We start from the raw sequence: 23,689 nt of genomic DNA, 5'->3' as shown, positions 1-23,689 counted from the left end.
CCTTAAAACTTAATAAATTTTATAATTGCGGTGGAAAAATCGTAACTTTTTTTGGTGAAGCATTAGGGTGGACACACACGTCTTTGTATGTAGGCAAGAAAAAATATTAACGAAATATTTTCTGTTGAATCCCAAATACGATTCTATTGAATGCTAAATGCGTTTTTATTTATAGGCCGAAATTGTGAGGGAAAAATTAATCACATAAAATAAATAAGATCTCTTCGTGTTCCTTGTCTTTCATAACCCTTTCCTGAAAATAGCCCCTTAAGAATATTTTAAGCGCTTCCCCACTTCGAAATTCAAATTACTTCAGAAAATGCAACAGTTAGAATTTGAATCTGCAGAAAGGACCGAATGGGCTAAAATTTTTATAACATTTTGTATAGTGCTACGTAGGGAGTTGTTATAAATTCAATAAACTAAAAATTTTCATGAAAATTCATTTCGTTTCTTTCAAATCGCTGCCATTTGTGCAAAAATTAAAAACAAATAATTCCTACTTAGCGCTATAGCTACTACCTTCTTAAATAAAAAAATTGTGGTAATCGTGAAAAGAGCTGGCCAATTTATGACTCATGTCTCCGCCATTTTATAAATTTTTCAAATTTCTTTTCTTCAGAAATTGACCTTAAATATATTGTTCTTGTATGCGAAATGAACGTTTTTTTTAAATTTCATATAGTTGTTTTACTTATTTTCTTTGAACGTCGGGATATCAGTGGTACCTCAGAGGGTTCCATATTGTTTTGGTTTAATTCCGAAGAAATAAAGAAATTAACGGTACTCCTAAATTTTTATCCTGAGCATTGAAGTCGGTTGTATTCTTTGTTTAAAAGTTACTTATTATTTCCTCCATTTGTTTATTATTTTATCTTTTAATTTTATTATGTTTATACCGTAAGTCAATGCCACTAAAAGTTAATCGTTTTGCATGAATGACTATGGTACTGATAAGTACCATAGAAACATAGAGATGGCTTCTGGCGGTTCCAGTTGAACGTTGAATCGATTCCGGAAAATCATTAAACTTTCATTTTTAAATATGAACATTACCGATATGCAAAGTTTTTTAATACATACATACATACATGTACATGCTTGCATACATACGAGTTCAACTACTAAATATTAAAAGGTACAACTGAAAAAGTACACCACTACGGTGGATCATTTGTCTCTAATCGCTTATGAAAATGTTATGCAGTGTGAGCGTGCAGCTTTCAAGAAATACCAATTTTCAATGCTTACAAAATAATAAATATGCATGTATAATGATTTTAATAACTTTCGGATTAAAGATATTTTGCAATAATATGCACATGCTTACAACCATATTTATGTTTGTATATACATAAGAGTTTTTCTGTGAATAATTAAGTTTTGAAGAAATATTTACCTCTTATTAGGGCACTCAAATTGACGGCGTTATAAAAAGATACCTCCGAAGTTCTACGATATTAAACGCACACTTTAGTAATTTTTATAGAAAACTTAAGCGGAGATCACACGATTTGTACATTTGTGCAAATGTGTACATCTTCACAGTTAGAGAGTTGTGTTGTTTGGAGACAACGGACCTCAGGTTCCACGCCACTTTTTCTTTTTGTGGCCGGCGAAATTCTTATGAAGCATAAATTGCGATAAAAATTATAACTTTTATGTCCCTAGTATTTTCCAATTGAAGTTGAATTCATTGATCTCAAATTTCATAGCACTGCAAAAGAAATTGGAGGACACACAATATGGGGCTTGAGATTTTGTTTATTTGAATTTTTTTTATTATTCAAAAGTCAGCTTATTTTATAAGAACGAGTACATCTTGGTTAGAGTATTTCTACGTTCGGTTTCAAGGCTTAAGTTGTTATCGGTATTACTTCAAATTAAAACCTTTAAATGGTGCCAAGGGTAGCATGACGCAAGTAGCTGATTACTTGAATAATTCAATTTAAACCGCTAATTACATTGGTAAATATTCAGACTAGTTATGCCAGTTTCGTTTCATAAGCATAAGCCATTGCTGTTCACGGTTAGATTAGACAAAACCCGTCTAATTTTTGTATGAAAAGCCATTATTGTGTAACTTTGGTTTAGTAATGTAACACTTTTTCCTTTAAGACACCCTGGAGTGCATACATAAATATGAAAGCTTTAACTTATGAGTGCTATTGCTACGTAAGTAAATAGCACATAATAATAAACAATTATTGATCGCGTATAGCATATATTTAAATAGATTTCATTTTAAATACTCAAAAGTTTCAATTTGAAATGAAAATGTCTTAATTGAAAATCTGAGATATTTGGTAGCATGCATATTGGGATGGTCCTTAAAATATCAACACCAAAGGGCGCCCCTTTATTTTGTTCTATGCATACAATATCTTACTCAAAGCACTAACGCTTAGACCAATCGTAGGGTTTTCTCTGTGTCGAATTTCATTGAAAATGGGCATTAAGGAGGAGATAAGGCGACACCGCTTGACAGTTGGGTAAGGGTTTCTCAAGTGGGCCCCGAATTTACCAAGATTAATATTTTTCAATGATATTCAGGCAGCACCGAGTTTTGCAGTCAAAAAGTACGCTGTGTAAATTTTGTTTTAAAGTTCCAAATAGTTTTTTTTTTTAATTTTTGCAGTGTTTTGGAAATTTTTATTTTTCTGTGAAAGTAAGTGTCCGAATGAAATAAAATTTTGGGTCCAGGCGCACTCATTCTTTTTTTACTCTGTGTGTCAGGTCACTCCTATGTAGCTGATAATGAGTTATCTGATCATTTGGCTGTAGACTGCTCAACACTTCCAACTTCTAGTTAGGTTTTTATTTTCATGAATCCGATAGGAATACTTGTAGGATTTTTAAATTATTATTTTTGAAACATGTGGCAACCGCCTAAAGAAATTAATTCTGAATTAAACTTTCTTAAACTTCTTTAGTTTGATACCTATTTTGTAATATGTCATTTATTTGACCAATTTAATAATTGAATGAAATTCTTCAATTAGGTGGCAGCCCTCCTCAAAAATATTTTTGACAGTAAACTTTCCTAAACCTCTTTCGTTTGATGCCCATATTGCAATATTAAATTTATTTTATCAATTAAATCAAATTAAAATTTTCAAACAGGTGGCAACTTTCAACAAAAATATTTTTGACTGTAAGCCTTCTTAAACCCCTTTCTTTTTACAGCCATATTGCAATATTTACTTTATCTTATCAATTTACTTAAAGAGGTTTCAACTCTCTCATTATATTTTTCCTATATTTTAGGCTAGACCTTTAGCAATGCATCGGTGAAAACTGCATTCGTGATGCCATTATAACGTTCAAAAATGATCGGAAAAAATAGAAATCTTAATCGCTTGGCACTAATATTTCGATATTTTATTTATGTATGTTGTGTAAAAGTAAAACAAAAAGTAAAGTCGACTTTTCAAACAGGTGGCAATTCATTTAAAAGTATTTTCAAACCATAATCTTTTTATCGTCTGTCGTCGTATGGTATACATATTTCAATTAACTGGTGAATAAAGTTGAATTTGATTTTTTAAGTACATGGCAACTGTCCTAAATACAGTTCACAAATAAATTATTTTCAAATCCATTTCGATTGATACCCATTTAAAGAAAAGCCATTTACCTTATTAACTAATTTGAATTGCATTTTTTCGTCAGGTGGCAGCCCTTTTTTGACACCCTTAAAGAACTCTAAATGTTCAGTTTTAAGATTTCTTAACACTCGTACGTTTTATACCCATATTTTAATATTTCATGTGACTTTTGCATAAGTAAACTAAATACGACTTTAAAAACAGGCGACAACCCTCCTTGAATCTATTTTCGAACTAAAATTTCTTTAAATATTTTTCGTCTGACGTTGTTATAAATACTTAAATAATAAATAACTGATGAATTAAGTTGAAATTTATTTTTTAAACACGTGGCAACCCTCCTAAATATAGTTCTGAAATAAAGGATTTTAAACCCATTCCAATTGACAACCATCGTTTAGTAATTAATTTATTTTATTAAATAATTTTAATTTAACCTTATAAACTGGGACAACCCTCAAACACATTAAAAATATTCTAAATTATCAAATCAAATACTTTTTAAATCTCTTTCATTTGACATGCATTCTTAATATTTTATATAATTTGGTATGAAATAATTTAATTCCACTTCTCAAATAGGGTTTTCAAAATATTTTCAAACTACTACATTCTTAAACCTCTTTTGTCTGACACCCATATAGTGATACCTTATTCACTAACCAATTTCCTTTAATTAAATTTGATTTTCATTTTTTAAACATGTGGCAATCCTCCTACACGTAGTTAAGATATAAAGCCTTTTCAAAACCATATGGGTCGATACCCATATTGTAACAATTGACTTAAATTTTTAAATAAAAAAAAGTATTATTGCACATCTACAGCCCAAGTCCTTTAATTTGACACCTCACATTTGAAAATCGAACGAACGGTGCGGATCTGATGACCTGGACAAAAAATCCCTTCGCGTATTATGGTATTTTAGGCTTTGATTTAAAATATTTTCGATTTATCTGCATTAATCTTTGAAAAAATTCGTTTAATACTTATTTGGTATTTTTAAGTCTAAGTACGCCACTTAAGTTTGATAGTTTTGAATCGAGATTTATAAATGGATGCTAAATACTTGAACTGTCATAAAATTTTATATTATGTTTAAACATATGTATGTATGTATTGTATTGTATTGTAGACAAACACATATTTATGTATGTATTTAAAGTGGTATTATATAGTTTTTTATTTGCACAAAATTATATTCGTATTCGCAATGCATCTGCAACAACAATGATATTACGGGTATTATTTTCTCTAATAACACTGAAATTGTAGCTACTGCTGCTGCAGCTGATTATATTGTATTTTTTTTTTGCAGATTTTAAAACTGCCTACTTACAAATACATATCAGTGTGTATACAATACAATACAATAAAATACACACAAAATGTGAATAAAGTAATAATGGCAAAAGCGGATGAGCTAGGGGCAACAAAAATTTGTCGCCATCGCTACCAGTCGCCACAGATACATTTACTTAATGCTCGTATATTGTACTATGTCTGAGTGTAGATATATTAAAAAATATATACATATGTATGTATGCATGTATGTACAATATACGAAACAACTAAGCCGCCCAATCAAGCATACAGCCAAACAAAGCTAACGAACCAACCATCCAGCACAATAATAATCATAATAAAACTAGTAAGTAAATGTACGCGTTTGTATATATTTTTAGACATACTACATAAGTATGTATGTATGTACATATCTGTATGAATATGTGCATGCAAGTGTAAAAAAATCCAGCAAGTTAGCCAAGCATTGCAATATGAACGCAGAAGGCAGCAGGCAGCGCAATTCGATGAGATCGCCAAACTGCAAAAGTCGCCACCGCTCGAAGCGGTTCGATGCGGGTTTTTTATTCCGTACAGTCGTACTTTAGTACAACTAACCCGTCACAACAGCAGTATATGAAACTATTAAGCATACATACGTATATATGCATATATATGTATATTAGACCACGTCGAAAAAAAGCATGCAATGTGACCAGAATAAGAGGTCGCGCGTCGAGCCTCTAATTTTCGAATCCCTTGTCCTATTTGGGTAAAATCTAGTAAATACCATTTTTTTTGAAAGGCTCAACGCGCGACCTCTTACAACTGTCCTACAGATGGGAGATTCATGGAGGACCAAATGCTAAAATTTGAGTCTTATTCTGGTCGCATTTCAGAATTTCAATTTAATTTAATTTTTTTTTTGACGTGGTCTAATGTATATGCATATCTGTGCGATCGTCGCATATGTACGCCGCGGCGATATGTTTTGATATCCACTTACTTGCAAGCTTATATACATACACATACGTAAATACATATGTACATACTTAACTCTTGTACAAAGCTACATTTATTACACCTTTTTGTGCATTTTATTTTCCACTTCATCTTATCCGTTTTGTGCACGATTTTCGTAAAAGTGGTTTTACAACAGTGTTGGTGTTTATTTTTGTATGAATTTTTGTCTATTTTCTTTTGCTCATTTTGCTTCAATATTTTTATATTTTTCACTTTTTTATTTACTACTCGTACATAGGTAGATACATCATACATATGTACAATGTATGTACACCGACAAATGCCAAGCGCGGCTTTCAAACGTAAGTGCTTTAACGCTGGCGCATGTATTGGTGTAACTAAAAAAATTAACACACTGCGAAATCGTTAAAGAAAATAAATAGAATGGAAAAACAAAAAGCGAATTGGAAAAAAAATCCATTTCAAATCTGGTAGAAAAATCTCAAAGCCAACGCTTACCGAACTTCAGACGTCGAGTGGCAGCCGAACTTGTAAGACGTGCTTTTGGCTCAAACCGTATATATATATAAAGCTTCAACAATTTTCTGGCATTACTTCTACCAACTACTAACAACTATTGCTTCTCATCTCAAAGTTATTTTGTTTGGTTACTTAAGTGAAAAATAAAGTGACTCCTTTTTCTGAACGGCTGTGAAAGGGCGATCTGACCTAAGCAACAAGTTGCTGTAAGTGTGTTGCTAAGAATTGAAAAAATAAAATTAAATTGAAGAGTGCTATTAAATTTAAAAAAAAAAATCGCAAGTGTTGAATATAATTTTATTTTGTTATTATTGGAAAAGGAGCTTATATTCGAAGGACATTTCAGAACACAAAAACTTTTAAAGATTTTATAAAATTAAAAATAAAGTAAAGCCTGGGAACTATAAGAATAAGAAGTACAAACTGCATAAGTGAATGTCAAAAGTGAAATATATATTTTTTACTAAATGTACATATGTCCTAGAAAAGAAATACTGCTGAAGGATAACAGCAGTTTTATGAACTGTTACTGAAAATATTGTTTTCAAGTTTATGGAACTAGACCTCAAAAACATAACCAAACAAAATAAAAAAATCGCCCGAGATCAACTGTGAAAAATATTACAGTTTATATGCGCTCGTGATTGTTCAAAGGACTCTACTACGATGCACGAAAAAAAATTTATATATATTTTTTTGCAATTGAGATGAATAATATATTGCAATAAAATTTCAATAACATTTTTTGATTAAAAAAAAGGGGGAAAAATTCAGTTTTAAATTTTTTGGAAAAGTTTCGATCCACATGCCAGTACTAAACTAATCTCTACAACCGCACAGTACAAGTGGAAAACGAGATTTGCAGTTATAAAATAAAATTTGAGAAAATCTCTCGAAGAAAATTGTTACTTATGGGTTTTATTCCTTCCAACATATATGTGCGATTTATTTTTAGACTATCATTTTTTTAAATTTTTTATCATACACATTTTATCGATATTTTTATTAAATACATTTATAATACGAGGAACTTACGAGCGTAGTTAGATAAATTAGTTACTTTCGGAATTTTTCTTGTACAAACTTTGAGCCGGGTCAAATAGACAACTATAATAATTAGAACTCAATCATTTCAGCGGAAATGGAAAAATTACGAACTGCTACCCCAATACAAACCTGAAAAAATTACTCGATGTGTATTTGCCTCACAATGAGGAGCTCATCACTGAAACAAATATCCACGAAAGATTTTGAAGAAACCTATTAAGTATTTGGTAGGAATAAAATAATTCGTAAAACACCAGACCAAATCTATCGAGCAGAAGGGGGAATACGTTTTTGTCGAAAAATAATTGTATTCAAAAAGTTACTGACTTATCAAACGGCCCTCGTAGAACGGTTATAAAAATGCACACTCACAGAAAATTCTGCTTGTTATATCCAATCCAATTATGACGGTCTAATATGATTAAAAAGATTCGAAAGTATAATTTTTGGTGCTTTTAATTTTTCAGTTTCTTTTTTAAGCCGGCTTATGCTTGTAATTTCTTTCCTCCGAAAGGCTTGCCCGATTTTCACCAATTTCTTTTTTGTACTAATTTGGGCTCGGTAGATGACGCTGGAGTCGACATATATCGTCGCCTGGGTAAAATATTGTCGTAAGCGTCATACGTACATGCGTAACATACGACAATCTTTTACCCAGGCGACGATTTGTAAAGCTGGTTTTTTATGATTCAATCTGGGTCCAATTCAAAAAAATTTCCAAAGAATGTGCCCTGACGTCTCCTCGCCCTCAAGACAGAGCCGGCATTCTGACGTTATGGTAAAACCAATTCGGCGCATACGATAGCGATAAAGACTAGTTAGACTTCCAGGGAGTAACCTGAGACTAAGTCCCAAAGATGCTATGTGCACATGTCCGACGACGGTGCTGGAAGTAGTCCTCGAACTTGAGCCTCTGCATATAACCACAAAGGCCGCCAAAAGAGCTGTGCGGTCAGCTTTGCTTGTGGGGAATTTGGAAAACGTAAGGTCATATCCTCTAGGAATATGGAGAAGTTAGTGTGCCCACACTCGGTAGCTCTGATGACATAGGTAGAACCATAGTCAATCTGGAGTTTCTCCGACTTAGAGGGACTACTTCAGGGCAATATCCAGCACTGGTACATAGATGGTTGGAGGACTCCAGAACGAATAACGGCTGGAATCTTCGATCTCAGGACCAATACCACTGTTTCTATGGGGAAATATCCGCACTTCTTTCAGGTTGAAGTTTACGCCATCAATCTTTGTGCGGAGACAATCATGAGTAGAGAGCCAAGCAGCACTCAAGGCTCTTCTATCTTATGAAGTCAAATATCGTGGTTTGTCCTTGAGTGAATTGAGAAACTTAACTCCCTTGTAAGACACAATAACGTCAAGTTAGGATGGGTATCTGGCCACAGGGGAATAGAGGTAAACTAGGAGGCGGACTGTCTCGCTAGAGAGGCGGCAGCCATTACACCAGTTGGCACCGAGCCCTTATTGGTAAAGGTCCCAACACTATAAATGTGGAGCTTCGGAGTGAAAGGAAGACACTGAGGGATAATAATATGCATAGCTCAAGAGGAATGCGTCAGGCAAGGAATTAACTGGGAGGGACTTCAAAAGAAGAGTTTCCAAAGTTTAATTAACGTCCCAAAAGAGAGGCGTAGAATTTTAAGGTATCCTTACAGGACACTACAGACTAAGAGGGCATCTACATAAGCTGAGCATATGGTCAAATGAGCTTTGCCGGTTCTGCGAGACGACCAACGAGACTTCACTTATACATTCTCACCGAGTGTGATGCAGTCTGCAGAAGACGCAAAAAAAGTCTAGGCTCGGCGTGACCACAGCTTAAGCACACCCACTTCCTACCATCGAAGGCGTGGTTGAACTTGCTTAGGAATCTAGGCTAAGAAGTAGTGTTGCGAAGATTAGAGAGCACAATAGATCACTAGGTCGCAGGGCACACTAAAAAATTAGTTTTTTATTTTACTTATAGGTCTTTTCTACCCTGAAGGTTCTAGAACTGATAATATGCATTTACATACTTTAATGTATTATAAATTATTTATTATATTTTCAAAAACTTAATGTAAAACTCAAACTACTCGATGCCTAATAAATTCTCTATTTTCTCTTTATCAGGTATTAAGCACGCTCATTTTTCTCGACAACTTTCTCGTTTACTTTGTGGATTAAATATTTCGCAGCGTAGATGACCGGCAAGGATACGGATTCAATGGCGACAGTGCAAATAAAGCCCGATTATGCTGCCAGTGAGGTGTATAGCACGGCCAGCGAGGCGCCACCGGTAAATATTTAGAAAAATCAATAACATATTTATACGATACTAACTAGCAGAATAACTCAATTCATTTAGCAAGCATAACTAACTACTATTTTGATATTCATACCTACAAAAAAAAAAGAGATTTAATTTTAACTAAATATGTAAATACATTACTCTGAAAACTTCTTTCCTCAAACGTGCGCTCATGTTTTCCTATAAGCCATAAAATACACTATAAAATACCTACCATTAATAATGATTTAACACTTTCTGTGCAACACAACAAATAGTTATAAATGCAGCTGCACCTGCGCAACAACTCGGTCAACTAGTTTTTCTTAATTGTCTGCAAGTTTGCGTATAAATAATATTTACTAGGTACATACATACATACATATGTACATATGTATGCATACAGGTGCATGTGTGTGTATATGCATTTTTGACTGTTTCTTTTTATGCATAGTGTCTTATGACACAGTTGGCGTCAGTCCTTTGCTCGCACCTTATTTAGTAAGTGCACAAAAAGACATAAATCTACTTATATAAATACATCTGTATGTCTGTATACATATGTGTGCATGCATGTATGTTGCTACATAAAAGCTTAAGCGCGAGCTAAGGTCTTGCTTGCTTACCTAAATGTTATTTTAATTACCATTTTAAAAGCGCGCCCCAATCGCCCAAGCACTTAATGACCGCGCCATACAGTCAGAAATCTCACCGGCTGACTATGTAGTTGCTTGGCACCGATTTCAAAACAACCAACTGTCTATCGGACTGTTGTCCCAAGCCACAGATACAGCCAGCAGCAGCAAAAGTCACAGCCTCCAATTTGGCATCTGTGGAGATGTAATTGTATACATTTATGTAGTATTGTGTGTGCAGTAGGGTGGTCCAAAAACAGTAAAGTTGGAATTTTAATGCTCCCAAAACCCTGGAAACAGTTCTATATCGAAAAAATATAGCAGTATTTTTTATTTTGAATTCAAAAAATATTTAGAGGTCGTTCAAAGCGCTCAAAGTTTTCCATGTATTTTACATAGAAAAAAAAAACAGACTTTCTTAGAAGGGGGTTAGAATTCATGAAAATCATTATTTTTCGATCGGAAAGCTTTCTTTATCTTCAGGGGACTTCCAGTAACAATACCTAGTTGTTTATATAACATTTAACAATTGTAAATTTAGCATTCAAATTTAGACTTACTTTTTCACATGCATATTTGGACCCCTTACCGGGATACCTTTTAGCCACCTCCGAACAATTATTTCCTGCGAGGCTTACACCTCCTCTTAAAACAAAAATTACGACTTCAAGCAAGTTTTTCTGTGTATACCTTGGCAGCGTTTAGAAGTACTATATCTTTGCAGCTGCGCAATGAAGCCAACTAACCAACCAACCAACCAACCAACCAACGAACTAAGTAATCAACTTACCATTAACAAGCCATTCTATAAGTATTTAATTTGTTTGTTGCCGCCTCTCGTACCGCCTCTACCTACCACCACCGCTGGGCAGTGGCATTTGCAACTTTATCTGTTTGTACGCGCTTTTGCAATCACACACATACATAAATACGTATGAGTATGTATTTGTAAATAGCCTTTTTTCAATTAAATATTTTCTTACAAGCTTTTTTTCCTTATATTTTTCCTTTTTTTTCCTTATAGTTTTCGTAATTCCGCTGCCAAGTGAGTTTGCTTAGCTTGCAGCAGCTATGTATGTATGTATTTCATACCTGGGGCTGCGCCGGCGCAATACAATGCAACATTCACAAATACATACAACTTTGAATTCTGGCCATAAATCTGGGTTACTGTGCTTCTTGGCGGCTCTTGGTTGAACGCCTCACACTGATTAACACACATACTTAAGCACACTTACAATACATACATACATAAAAACAAATCGAGTTAGCACAAGACTTAAGCAAATGCCGAAAATTTGTTGTCTTTGCCCAATAATCGCTGTTACTCCTTGTCAGTGTATTTCGATTGAAGGTCTCTTTTGCCAACCGTCGAATTGCATTGCATTGAGAATAACAGCGCATTAACTTCTTGTTGGCATCAGCCGATCTGGCTATGTGCAATGACTCTTTGTGCTCCGTAATGCGCGAAGCGAAGATACAGAGATTCTTGAAATATATACTATATATAAGTAAATGTAATTTGTATGCGTGTATGTACATTAGACCATACCGTACGCACCGGAATCTAAAGTATTTTTGCATGGCAATTTCGAAAGAATTTTTTTTTTGCTTTTTTACGTGTTTTTATTCCCAAGTACATTTACTTCAAGCACCCTGTTGTAGTACATACCCACCAGAGGCAAGTTTCTTGTCTCGAGGAGGCAAATGTTTCTAAGCTCATAGACTTCAAGTACTTACCTACCAGATCTCAGTTCTTATCACTCCAACGTACAATCCTAATGCCAGTACATTAAAGCTGACCAAAAGTCTTGAAACTTTTTCTTTTTATTTCTTACTTTTGTGCTTTTTTGCTTTCGATTTCTTGTACTTAATACGAGCAATTACCACCTTCGAGCTGTAATCTGCTTATTCCAATAGGCATAAACTGCAGTTGAGGCGTAGTGGAAATGAACTATAAGAAAGTATTTCGATTCCAAGGCAATTACACATTTTTTTTGTCGCCTTTTTACATTTGTCGTCTTAGTTTCGGCATTTACAGTCGGATCTTAATCAATGCCTTTATCTCGAGCAGACAATCTTTTTGTTCCAAAGTTTATTGACCTCAAGTACTCCGTTCTAGCACTTACCCACCACATCTCTGTACTTATCGCCCTACCCTTTTGCCAAGGCAGTTTTTTGATTATTCTAGTAGAACTTAAAAAAAAAAAATTGTAGTAGGTGTAACCGAAGAATTTTAAAGAAATTTAATTTTTTCGAAACTGCCTTTTTTTGTTGGCTTTTAGGGTGGTATGCCCTAATGTACATACATATCATGTGTGTATGTATTTTCTTACATAATATAGTCACATACACACTTGCATATGTCTGTTAATGATTTATCTCATTCGAACATAGTACCCGCCACTTCTTCAAACACTATTACGAAAATGCCATGGTCATGTCATGTTTTAGTACATTTCCATATTGCAACATCGTCGGAAACAAGCCGTGCAATCTTTTGTTATGCCAAAGAGTTAGCTAAACTTGTTTCTTTACTTCTTGTTGCATACAAGATGGAGATATTTGTTTTATATGTGTTTGTATGTATGTCAATGATGAGATAAGTACAATCCACTTAGAACACACTTCCATACATATGTACATACATACATATGTATAATCTAAAGTACTAAATTATGAAGGCAAGGTATTCGAAATACATATATACTGTAAATAATCCTAGCTAATATCTGAACTTTTGGGCGTCGGAGAAGCTTCATCCTAATCTTTTTAAATAGCTTGAATACTTTGACTTTTAAGCCACTTTTTAACAAACTACACGAAAAATCTGTAGTTCCAGTAGGAGGCACAGTCCCTTGTTGGGGTTTCCTTAGGAGGAAAAAATAGAAATCAAGGCATTGATGCGCTGAAGCACTTGCGCTACCAAATTATATTAAAGAGGTTCAAGAGTACTACCTCCGCAATCTCTGCGAGAACTTAGGTTTTCGATGCACCTCAAATGTAGATCTTGACATCGACGCAGCAACGACGTTGAGATGGACCTTGGATGTCAAAGAGGCATTTACATTTCTGTCCACCGTTCCGCGATTTCACTACTTTCGATTCGATTACTTTTAAAGTGGCTTGGAAATCGACGAACGCAGAGGCTTTTCGGTTTGAAGAGACTAGTCTGCAGGTCTTCCGACCAGAGAGCGGCACCGGTTCTTTATGTATGAAGTATTTTGGAATGAATTTCCGTCGCTCATGGTCTAGTTTGGTTGAAAGGCAAACCTATTCGGCGTTGTGTAATTTTCAAGGCAATTTTTCTTTACTTCTATCAAAGTCGTAAACCGACGTAATGGCTTCTAAGCCAACATTGATTTTATAAAACTGGACACATTTCCCGAAGTTTAGATGTTTTGCACATTTGTTGCTTCCATAAGCTGGAGTAGTAGTGTTTAGAGCTTACCACCAGACTAGGGCCCCATGGGTATTGTAACCCTGATTACTTTGGTGTATACACTATAGGTTATATTCGATGAGAATCCCCTGTTGTGTTCCAAAAGCCGTTTTGCAGGTATAGCAATTTTAGACTTAACTCTTTCCGAAAAAAGGTACGGGAAAAACTAGGAACGAACAACAGAGTAACCGTTTGGTGGGTTCCAGGCCATGATGGCTTCGATGGCAATGAAATGGCTGACACTCTAGCGAAACGCGATGGTCAATGGAGCCTGTACGGCACTCAGCCTTTCTTTGGTCCATCTAGAGCTGCTAAATCTTAGCGGAGAGGGCTTAAGAACTCTGATCGGATACCTGACAGGATACTGCAGACTGAGGTACCGTCTACACGAAACCGGACTCTCTGAGGAAACAAATTTTAGATTTTGTAGGCTAGAGAAGGAAACTGCACTCTATATATCACTTACTCCTTGGAGAACGATTATCGTCTCCACCCAAAATCTGAAACATTACACCCTCCAAGGTGCTTAATTTTATTGATAGCCTAAGGTTGGATTGACTAAATTTATAAGTGTTTTCACAATAGAAATAGCTAGGTCGCCCTTACATATAATAATAATATTATTTAATTTCTTCCACATTTATTTTCCTGTTCAGAGTGGTCCAGAATGAGGTCTAAGTATTTCCTTCCAAAGAAAAATTCTAAATAGCGTGAGCAGAGAAAAAGTGGAGACTGTTGTTTTTCTTTTAGACAAAACAAGTACTGTAGGGATTGCCTTCCAATTAATTAAGAGATAGTATGCCTTTCTTAAGAAGTGCTGCTGCTGATTCGAAAATTGTAATAATCTGAGTGAGCTTTTAAACTAAGGGGGTACTTACGAATTTTTTGCGTACGTGGACCGACCTGGTCTAATAGACAAACACACATACATATATTTTTCTAGTATTTGCGTAATTCGCTTTTCCAACCATATTTTTGCCTCTATATTTTCCAATATTTTTCTAAAATAACCCAAACCGTTTTTTCCTAAGTCTATCTTGAAGCAATCATATAACGGTTTTATATTAGTGTAAGCAACTATAAATTTTAAAAGCTGAAGTTTTATAGTTCCTTACTTTTAGTTATATTCAACAATTTTATTTACTTATATGCTACGACTGTACAGTAATATAATGCATACACTTTTAGACAAGTTTCAATGTTGCAACTGTACAAATGGCCAGCAATTAAAAAAAAAAAACACAAAAAAAAATTCAAACTGCCATTTAGGTTATTATTTAGTCATGCAAAATGCCACTTAAGTCGCTACGAAAAAATGAGGCTATAAAAGACTTAAATTGCAATAACTAGCAGTTAGCGCTGTTGTAGAAATTGGCATTTTTACGAAATTGACGTACAAGCATTGCATATAAAGTTAGCATTAAAATGCATATGCTGTAGTCGTTGCACCGAAAATTTAAAACTGGCATCTGACTGAATGGTGAACAGACTTTCTGCTGGACGTGCATTGCAATTGCAATTACTCTACGCAATTCTATGCAAAAAGTGCGTCATCAGAAGCGGATACGCATATACATAGTGGACAACTGAAGACGAACTACTATACGGAGTAGCAAGTAATTTACAATTCATCACGCCATCAATCAGCAGATGTTTAGAATGGAATGCAATTTATTAACATTTCTGTTTACGCACTCTTATCGCATTAAGGCGGCGAATACGTCAGTTTTATAAATAGCACGATATAAAAAAAAATAAAAAAAATTTGTTGAATATTTAATAGTTGGAATGTAGCGCAATTGCCGATTCACACAGGTGCTTTTAAACTAAATAAGTAGTTTATGTTTTTTACACAAATACTTTTTTATTTTTCATAAATTTTTGCAAGAAACCTTGAGGAAAACTTTTTTCAATTTCAAGAATTTTTCGCTTTACGGCTCTATTCTGTATCACTGACAAATTCTTGTCACAGTGTTTATTACGGAAAAATATATGAAAAAGTTTATATTTGTCAGTAAACAAATTTTTGTCACCGATACAGAATTGGGCTATTATTTCAAAAAAGAGCAACCACAAATAAGGTTCAGGACGTTTTATAAAGCTTTTAGGCTTTGGTGTAGTAAAAGCTTCCCTTGCTTCCCTTGACTTTAGTATATACCCTGGCATTGATAATTAGAGGATTCATAAGACGTGTTAACCATTTTATTCATTATTTTACATAAAAAAATGTTAAGCTTAAGATTTTAGCACGTCTTGTGTATTATGTAGCTCTTGTCAATATTTTACTTAGACCCTTTTCATAATGGAGCATTAACTCCGCACCGGCGGTAAATGCAAAATATCTTTATATTACGGATATAGAAAAATACTTGTAGAAGCTTTGAAAGCTCTTAAAAGCACCGAAAAGAGTGATGCTAGTAAATGTTTATTATCAAATATCCTTTCTGGTGAGCTTGATGAGTTCCGCATTTATGATTTCTGGCTTCAAAGCTAACTGATTTTTTTTTATAATAAACCAGACGTATATTCCCAAAATCTATGTTTACTAGTTTAAAAACAGGCATCAGAGGTTTAACTCACCACTTCCATAATGGCCCTTAGTATGATGGTGGTTTGAAGAAAATGCACGAACAATCGAAAATATTTGGAGCAGGTGCGGTAAGAAATGTTGAACTTGTAGGAAAGAAGAAAAAATTTACCACGGTGGAATGCAATAAAAAATCTGTGTGTGAGGTATCAAAAAAAAACGAGCTTTTATTTGAAAGGCCTACAAGCATCGTTCGAGTGGTCCAAGTGGTCCAATTTTCAATCACGCTGCTTCATAGATCCGGCTGAATTTGAGCGAAGGCCGGGGTTATGCTGGCTTTGACAGCATAGATAGATTGCGGGTTATTGGTACTGGAGCTATGACTTTAGGAAATCATAAAAGAAAAAGTTTAGAGGGGAAATATCACACGACCTTGGTTGACAATCACATCACCTCTGCGACTGGTAACCAGACCCTCAAATCGTTCATGCGAAATGTGTACAGTGGTGTCCTCCGTGTGGTGCCTTGCTGATTTGGCATTAGTGACATAAAAATAAATTATAGGTTAGACAAACGCCACAAAAACAACATCGTCACCAGAGGGCGCCAAAATCTACTCACGCCAAGTGCAAAGCCCTTTATATTTTCAAATGTGTCGTACAGAAAATTTGGAGGGACAAGGTCCGCCTGGTAACTAAATATACTGCTGACGATATATATACACACGTAAATAGGTAGATAAGTGTGGTTATCGCTGACAGGCGGTGGCTGATTTTGATCTGAAGTGGGTGGCCCATTTTGATAAAATGACTTTAAATTATTGTTCCCTTTGCTGCATCATTAGAGTATCTGATGAAACTCGTCAGGTATTTTAAATTTGTATACGACTTTTCATATACATAGTATGTATGTATATCCAGTTACAGAAAACATTAAAATCTGCGTCTTCCAATTCAAAGTTTTTGCAGCCGCATGAAAGAGTAAACCGAGCTCTTCCGCATGCTTACCTTTAAGCCAACGGACTTTTAACTCCTTAACGGTGTTAGGTCTTTTTCGGTTTTGCAAGGGAGCAAAAGCAAAAACAAATTCATTTTTTTTCTTACAAGAATCTGTTTCGGCGTGCCCTATTGAAAATACGTCCGCCATTTAATTTTCCTCTATATTATATATACCTCTGTTTTGCTTACCCATCCCCTGCAGAGATCGGTGACACTTTTTGAGTTAATCGTGAATGGCTGCCATAATAGCTAAAATATCAGCCTCAGGGCACTAAAGTAGTCTAGTAATGAAAATAAACAACTCAAGTAAGCTTTTGCGAGTCTCATCCCATTTTCCCAGTTGGCTTAACGTCAGCTGGAAAGTATATGTACTGGTATAAGAAGTAAAAACACTTTCACCGCACCTCTCCCTGCTTGGATCTCCATATTAAAATTTCTATCCAGAATGAAAAGTTCTGTGCTGCGCAGAAGGCAAGACAAGCCAAGACAAGACAAGAAAAAATGTAGCCACAGTCTTCATATAAAAACCTGAAAATATCCACCGTGTATAACAATTTAGGTAACACACGAAACAAAAGCTACCTACCTACTTCGCTTTTGTTTTATGACTTCTAAAATTATGGTATTTTGTGTTATTTTGCCATACTTTGGAGACGGAACTAACGCGCATTTGTCATACAGCAGCGCTACGAATGGCGAACTTAAAAGCTGCTGCAAAAATAATAGTCAAAACAAAAGTGGTGTACGCTAGACAAAAAAGCGCTTAATGGAAAAAATTTAAAAGAATTGCCGGATTCCTGCAGTTTTGCAAGCGCGTGATTTGCGAATTAAATAACAGCAGGGCAAGTGCTAAAAAACTTAGCTAGCCAGCCAGTCAATCTAATAAACAGTCAAGCAACCTGTCACTCAGCGCGATTTTTATGACTGACATGACATGCAAATTGAAGTACCCGATTTAAAAGCAAACCACAAAATTATATACATATGTATAAACACACGACTGATCAGTACAAAAGCGCTCATGATTATTTTGTAGTATTTACACACAATTCTATGCAGCTTTTTTATATTGCTATTTGACAGCGTCATCCATAAAGTCATAGTTAAGTGCCGCCGCCACTATGTATGTACATATGTATTCTGTACTATGCAAATCACCCAACGCCCGAATATAAACAGAACGACTGAAGAATGATTGCAAGTGAGCATAAGTTATGCAAATTACAATGAAGCGTACTGTTTACTATAGCTATTTAAGTACGTAAGTATGTACATACATTTGTAGGTGTAAATATGCACTTGCTAAATACGCATTGATGTGTGAGAGTGTGCGCGCACAAATTAACGTTTGAACGAACAAGTATACATTTTGCATTCATTCATTTATTTTGATTTATTAAATAAGTACGTTTGCAATGACTGCACCCAACGAATAAATACATACATACATACATACCTATACTTAGCGAAGAATGTCAAAATGTTTGGAAAATCAACACGGTGTTACGACTTCTACATGTCGAAGCACTTATTGTGCAGGTCGTGTTACCTTGTCTGACTTATTTTTATTTACCATGAGAAGGGCGGCTGATGGCGAAGAATATGGAATTAAAAAAATATATATATCGAAGTATGTACGGTGTTATTTGTATGCCACTTATGTTTATTTATTTGTTTTTATGAATTTTTAATTAAAGTACAGTTCATGCTCTAACAAAACCCTTTTAAGTCCAAGTTTAAAACTTTGTGGAAAACTACAAAAAATTCAACAAATCTTCACCCAAATTTCAAACCTTTTTCTCGGACGTGTTAGAATTTTTTACAGTTCATATTGCCCATCCAATTTTAGTCTGATAATGTGCAAGTTTCAAGTGTTAAAAAATTACCGTTAACTTTTTACATTTTTTATTGTCAAATTCAAAATATTTACAATTCGGGTAATGGAAAACTATTCACCATAAACTGTACCCTCTATAAACCTATCTTTGAGAATACGATTCGACACTGATCTAATAACGCTGTTCAACGGCATTTTTCCTATAGAATAACCAAGTTATGTTTTTTTTTTTTAATAAGACGTCATACTGAACATTTTCACTAAAAAAATCCATAGTGCTGCACGTCTGAGTTTTATTTTAATTGCACTCAAAGGTCAACCATATCAGGGCAAAGCGAAACTTATTTCTTAAAAAGTTACTCCACTTGTAAGGAAATAGTTTTATAATTTGTCTTTTTTTTAGAATGTGCGTCTTATTCATTCAAGTATTTTCATCATGAAATTTTAGAAAAAATATATTTAAAATTAAATATTGCAATTTTTTAGAAAAAATTTTATGTAAAGAGAAGAAGTTTTCCGAAACAATTATAATTTATGAAAATATGTTTACCCCAATTAGAAAAACACACCAACATAAGACACAAAAACTTTTTGGAGGGGGAAAAGAAATTACGGTAAAAATTATTTTTTCGAGTTATTTTTTGTTTTTTTGGGCAACCAAAAAAAAAAGAAAAATAATATCTACCAAATTATGAAAAATAACGTAAGAAAGAGTTTTCCTTTGAAAAAATTATATTCAAGCAAAAAGTTATTTCTTAAAAAAAAAATGCGAAGAAAACACTTTAAGAAAAAAACTGGACAAAAATCTAGAAAAAAATTATTTTCTAAAGCATCCCAGGCCGAATCAAGGTGAACTGAAGAGTATCTTCTTTAGCCTGGAACCGACTGATACAGATTCCATGCCACCACAAAAGCGCCTCTATGACAATCTCTTGCTTTTCCTTCAGAGTTTCTTGTAATCTCTTAGGTTCGACTTAAGCATAATCAATTTGAAAAAAAAAATGTATTTAAAACTGAACACATACATCACTGTTTTTTATTGCTTTCATTTACAATTCATGCATATTTCTAAATTATCTCTCCGCTGACATAGCTAGCTGATGTGCTAATTAACTCATTATTTCCACTTGCAGTCAGTGATTTTCAGCGTAGCGCAAATTAGGTTCACTCATGAAGAAATACATATACATACATAGTTTTCCATACATTCAAAAACCTATATGTGCTTGGAAATTAGTTCAGCTTAGCGCAAACTAGCATTTGTCGCCATATTGTATTTGCATACCAAATAAATTATTTTTCTCATTTTTATATTTTTTTCTAAAACACATTCTGTAGCACATTTCTATTTACTATTCGATTTATTTACTGCCAGAGTGTTAATACAAAAGTCACGCCATCTTTTTTCATGTCTGTCAATACACTTTTTCCAATGGTTACTCTAGTTTAACGGCACGTAACTCTTGAGTTTATTATTTGTTAAAAAATTTGTTCCTTATTACAGTTTTTAGCACATGAAATATGTATGTATGTACGTATGTTAAAAAAACAATTGCCGTTGTGGCATTTTTCAACATTTAACTAATTCCGGCTCAAATCGCGATTTCAATTGCAAATACGTTTGTTTAAACATTTGTATATACATACCTACCTACATATATGTATATATATATATGCCTATGAAAAAAATTCATGTATGTTTCGGCATTTGAGTCAGTCTGTCTACATTCGTTGTTCCGCACAACTTGTTTGTGTTTGTTACATTTTTTTTTTGCTTCCCCATCATTTTACCATCACCGCTGCCGGCAGCCGGTTGTGGACTGTTAAAGTCACACAGTTTACTGGCTTCATTGTTTAACAAACCATAACTTTTTTCCATTGCAATGCAGTGAATGTAACCATTTTTAATGGTGTTGGTGTGAATGCATTCACTAAGCAATAAATAAATAAATAATTACAAATAGCAAAGCCAACTAGTTAGTCGCACGGCTGCTGTTATATTCACAACACCATTTTGCAGTTGTACTTGTTGGCATTAAATTCTTGTTGAATTCAATATCTTTTTTCTTGCATACACACGCCAACTATTTATGTATGTACGTAGGCTAAAACAACAAACTGACGTGTAAAATATCTAAAAGTGCTGCATTTTCAGTTTGCCATAAGGGGAAATATGTATGCATTAGACGGAAGTTACATATAACTTCGCTGTGATTTGCTGTGAAAAGCCCGCTTCAAATTTATAGCTCCCACGCAAAGGTGTGCTTGCACTATTTATATGTAGATATTGCGTGTATATATATTTATATATGTACATACATACGTTGCATATAGATATTTGAGCGAAAAAAATGTTGTTTGTGAAAAATTTAAAATATCAAGGTTAATGAAATTTGTAATTCTAAAATTAATTTTCATACACCAAGCACTAATTTTTTTTATTTATTTTAATAGGCAAAAATTTTACATCATCAAATGTAACAACCAGTCATGTGAGCTCCTGGGCGTAGTTTTATAATTTTCATTTGCGTCAATTGAAAACAAATATCTTAAATATGGAAGAAATTCTAGCCGTAGAGCTAGTATAACCGTATGAGGATAATTTTTAATTTACTTTTTTTTAATATCATTAATTTCATTTACTAGGAAGACTTCAGCTTCACCTTAAAAAAAAATTATCTAAAAAACGAAAATTTCATAACAATGAAACTATTTATGGGGTTCCCTGATTTTCGCTGTTTTTAACTTTGAATAGAGGATTTTTTTTTTTTTGAGATGAGGCTGAGGAGTTTTCACGCGATCTAGTACTGACGAAAAGATAAAATTATCTCATCAGGATCATGCAATAAATTCTAAACTTCAAGTTGCCAAAATTATCGTTGATTTTTTTTTGGTCGAAGGTGTTTAGCAGTTTCTTCCATATAACGACGCATCGACAAAATTTAATTGTGAAATTTTGATCACATTTTTTGAAAGTTGATTACTTTTTGTGAACTTTGTGCAATATCCAAAACTTCTATTTACGTATGTAGTTTCTATTATATATATGTATGTAGGTCGAATTTAAGTGAAACTAATTTAAAAAAAAAAATAGACACAACATTTTGAACGCAACTGTATATTCACAACATTTGTTGCTTTTAGTCTGTCATCCACATGTGGCAAAATAATTTCGAAGTCGAACGGTAACATGATTGACTAACAAACAAAGTTAAAACGGCTATTACAAAAATTGGCCGTTCTCTTTAAAACCCTATATTTAAGTCCACCCTGACAAACGAGCGAGGTTAGCTAAAAAATATTAATTTATTTTACGTGCAAACATAATTGTATGTATATATTTAATTATCGTGCACATTAAAATATGTTTATATGCTCTATTCTTACTATGTATATAATTATCTAACTAATGAGCCAACTAATGATTAAATGATGAATAAGCAACTAAGTAGTAGTTTAAGTTGTTTATCATCTTACCAATTAACTGTCTAATTGACCTTTGTTTTCCACAATAATCACTACACTGCACTACTACATATGTATATGTACTATACATACAAACAAAATTAAACATTGCGGCGAACTTTTACTTTTGCCGCATACTTTCATACTGTTCATTACTTCGACTATCTTCTCTGTTTCTCCACACAATTTCACACTTATCGCCTGTTCATCAATTATTCAACTTTTTCCATATTTCTAAATTGATTTCTATCTTTTCTCATTAATTTATTTTCCATAAAAAAAAAAAAAGTTTTTACCATTTTGTTAATTTACTTTTGTTTTATTTGTTTTGTTTTTTTTTCTCCCTCCGCCTGTGTGCGTACGTTTTTATGCATAATTTGGTGTTCTTCTATTGCAACCAACCACCTCAACCACCACCAAACAAAACCATTAAAACCACCTCAACCACCACCAATATCCACCGTCAACCATCCATCAACAACGCTCAAATGTATGTAAATTCAAATTCCAAATCGTGAAAATTTCATTTGAACGGCTAAATCTTCAACCCAAAAACCAAAAAAAAAAAATAAAAAAATAAAAATTTGTCTGGCTGCTTACAACGAACAACAACAACTATCCGTTTAATAACATCCAACGCCGTATAAAATTTGAAATTTTATTGAAAATTACGGCTGACCCTTTCGATTGAATCGTGCGCGACCGACTTCACCCGACAGCTCGGATTGTTTACTAGCTTTAGTCCACAGGTTTGTTGCTTAACTCTTTCGTATCGCACCAACGCACTTACCGCACCCATACATACATATTCAACGGTGAATAAACAAGCAGTTCACGCTGACACCTTTCCCATATGCTTACCGCAACAATAATAGAAAAAAAAATTAATTAAATAAATATTATTAATTTTTTACACCGCCCTATATACTTATGTATGTATGTATGTATATTTATTTAGCTTTGTTGTTTATATAGCCGTACTGGGCCGTGCAAAGTACGTGCAATTTCTTTTTATCTCACCTTCTTTTTCTCTGTCACACATTTCGCTGCACTTTTTGT

At 33.9% G+C, this 23,689-nt stretch overlaps 1 protein-coding gene across 2 annotated transcripts in view; it reads left to right on the top strand.

Moving 5' to 3' along the window:
* Positions 1 to 6,355: 6,355 nt before the first annotated feature.
* The window catches only part of LOC118746670 (myb-like protein Q), a 52,049-nt gene continuing 34,715 nt past the window's right edge, over positions 6,356 to 23,689 (top strand). Inside the window, exons 1-3 of one of the 2 annotated variants that reach the window (XM_036480545.1) lie at positions 6,356 to 6,601; positions 9,570 to 9,735; positions 23,350 to 23,379. In XM_036480545.1, the coding sequence (XP_036336438.1) occupies positions 9,640 to 9,735; positions 23,350 to 23,379 (126 nt within the window). In that variant the 5' untranslated portion in view covers positions 6,356 to 6,601; positions 9,570 to 9,639. The remainder of the gene's footprint in view (positions 6,602 to 9,569; positions 9,736 to 23,349; positions 23,380 to 23,689) is intronic. The other variant, XM_036480546.1, reaches the window with a different exon arrangement.

The sequence above is a fragment of the Rhagoletis pomonella genome, unplaced genomic scaffold (genome assembly GCF_013731165.1).
Source record: "Rhagoletis pomonella isolate Grant_MI unplaced genomic scaffold, Rhpom_1.0 Rhpom_scaffold_00011, whole genome shotgun sequence".
Classification (NCBI taxonomy): Eukaryota; Metazoa; Arthropoda; class Insecta; order Diptera; family Tephritidae; genus Rhagoletis; species Rhagoletis pomonella.
This window is presented reverse-complemented; position numbering and strand designations above follow the sequence as displayed.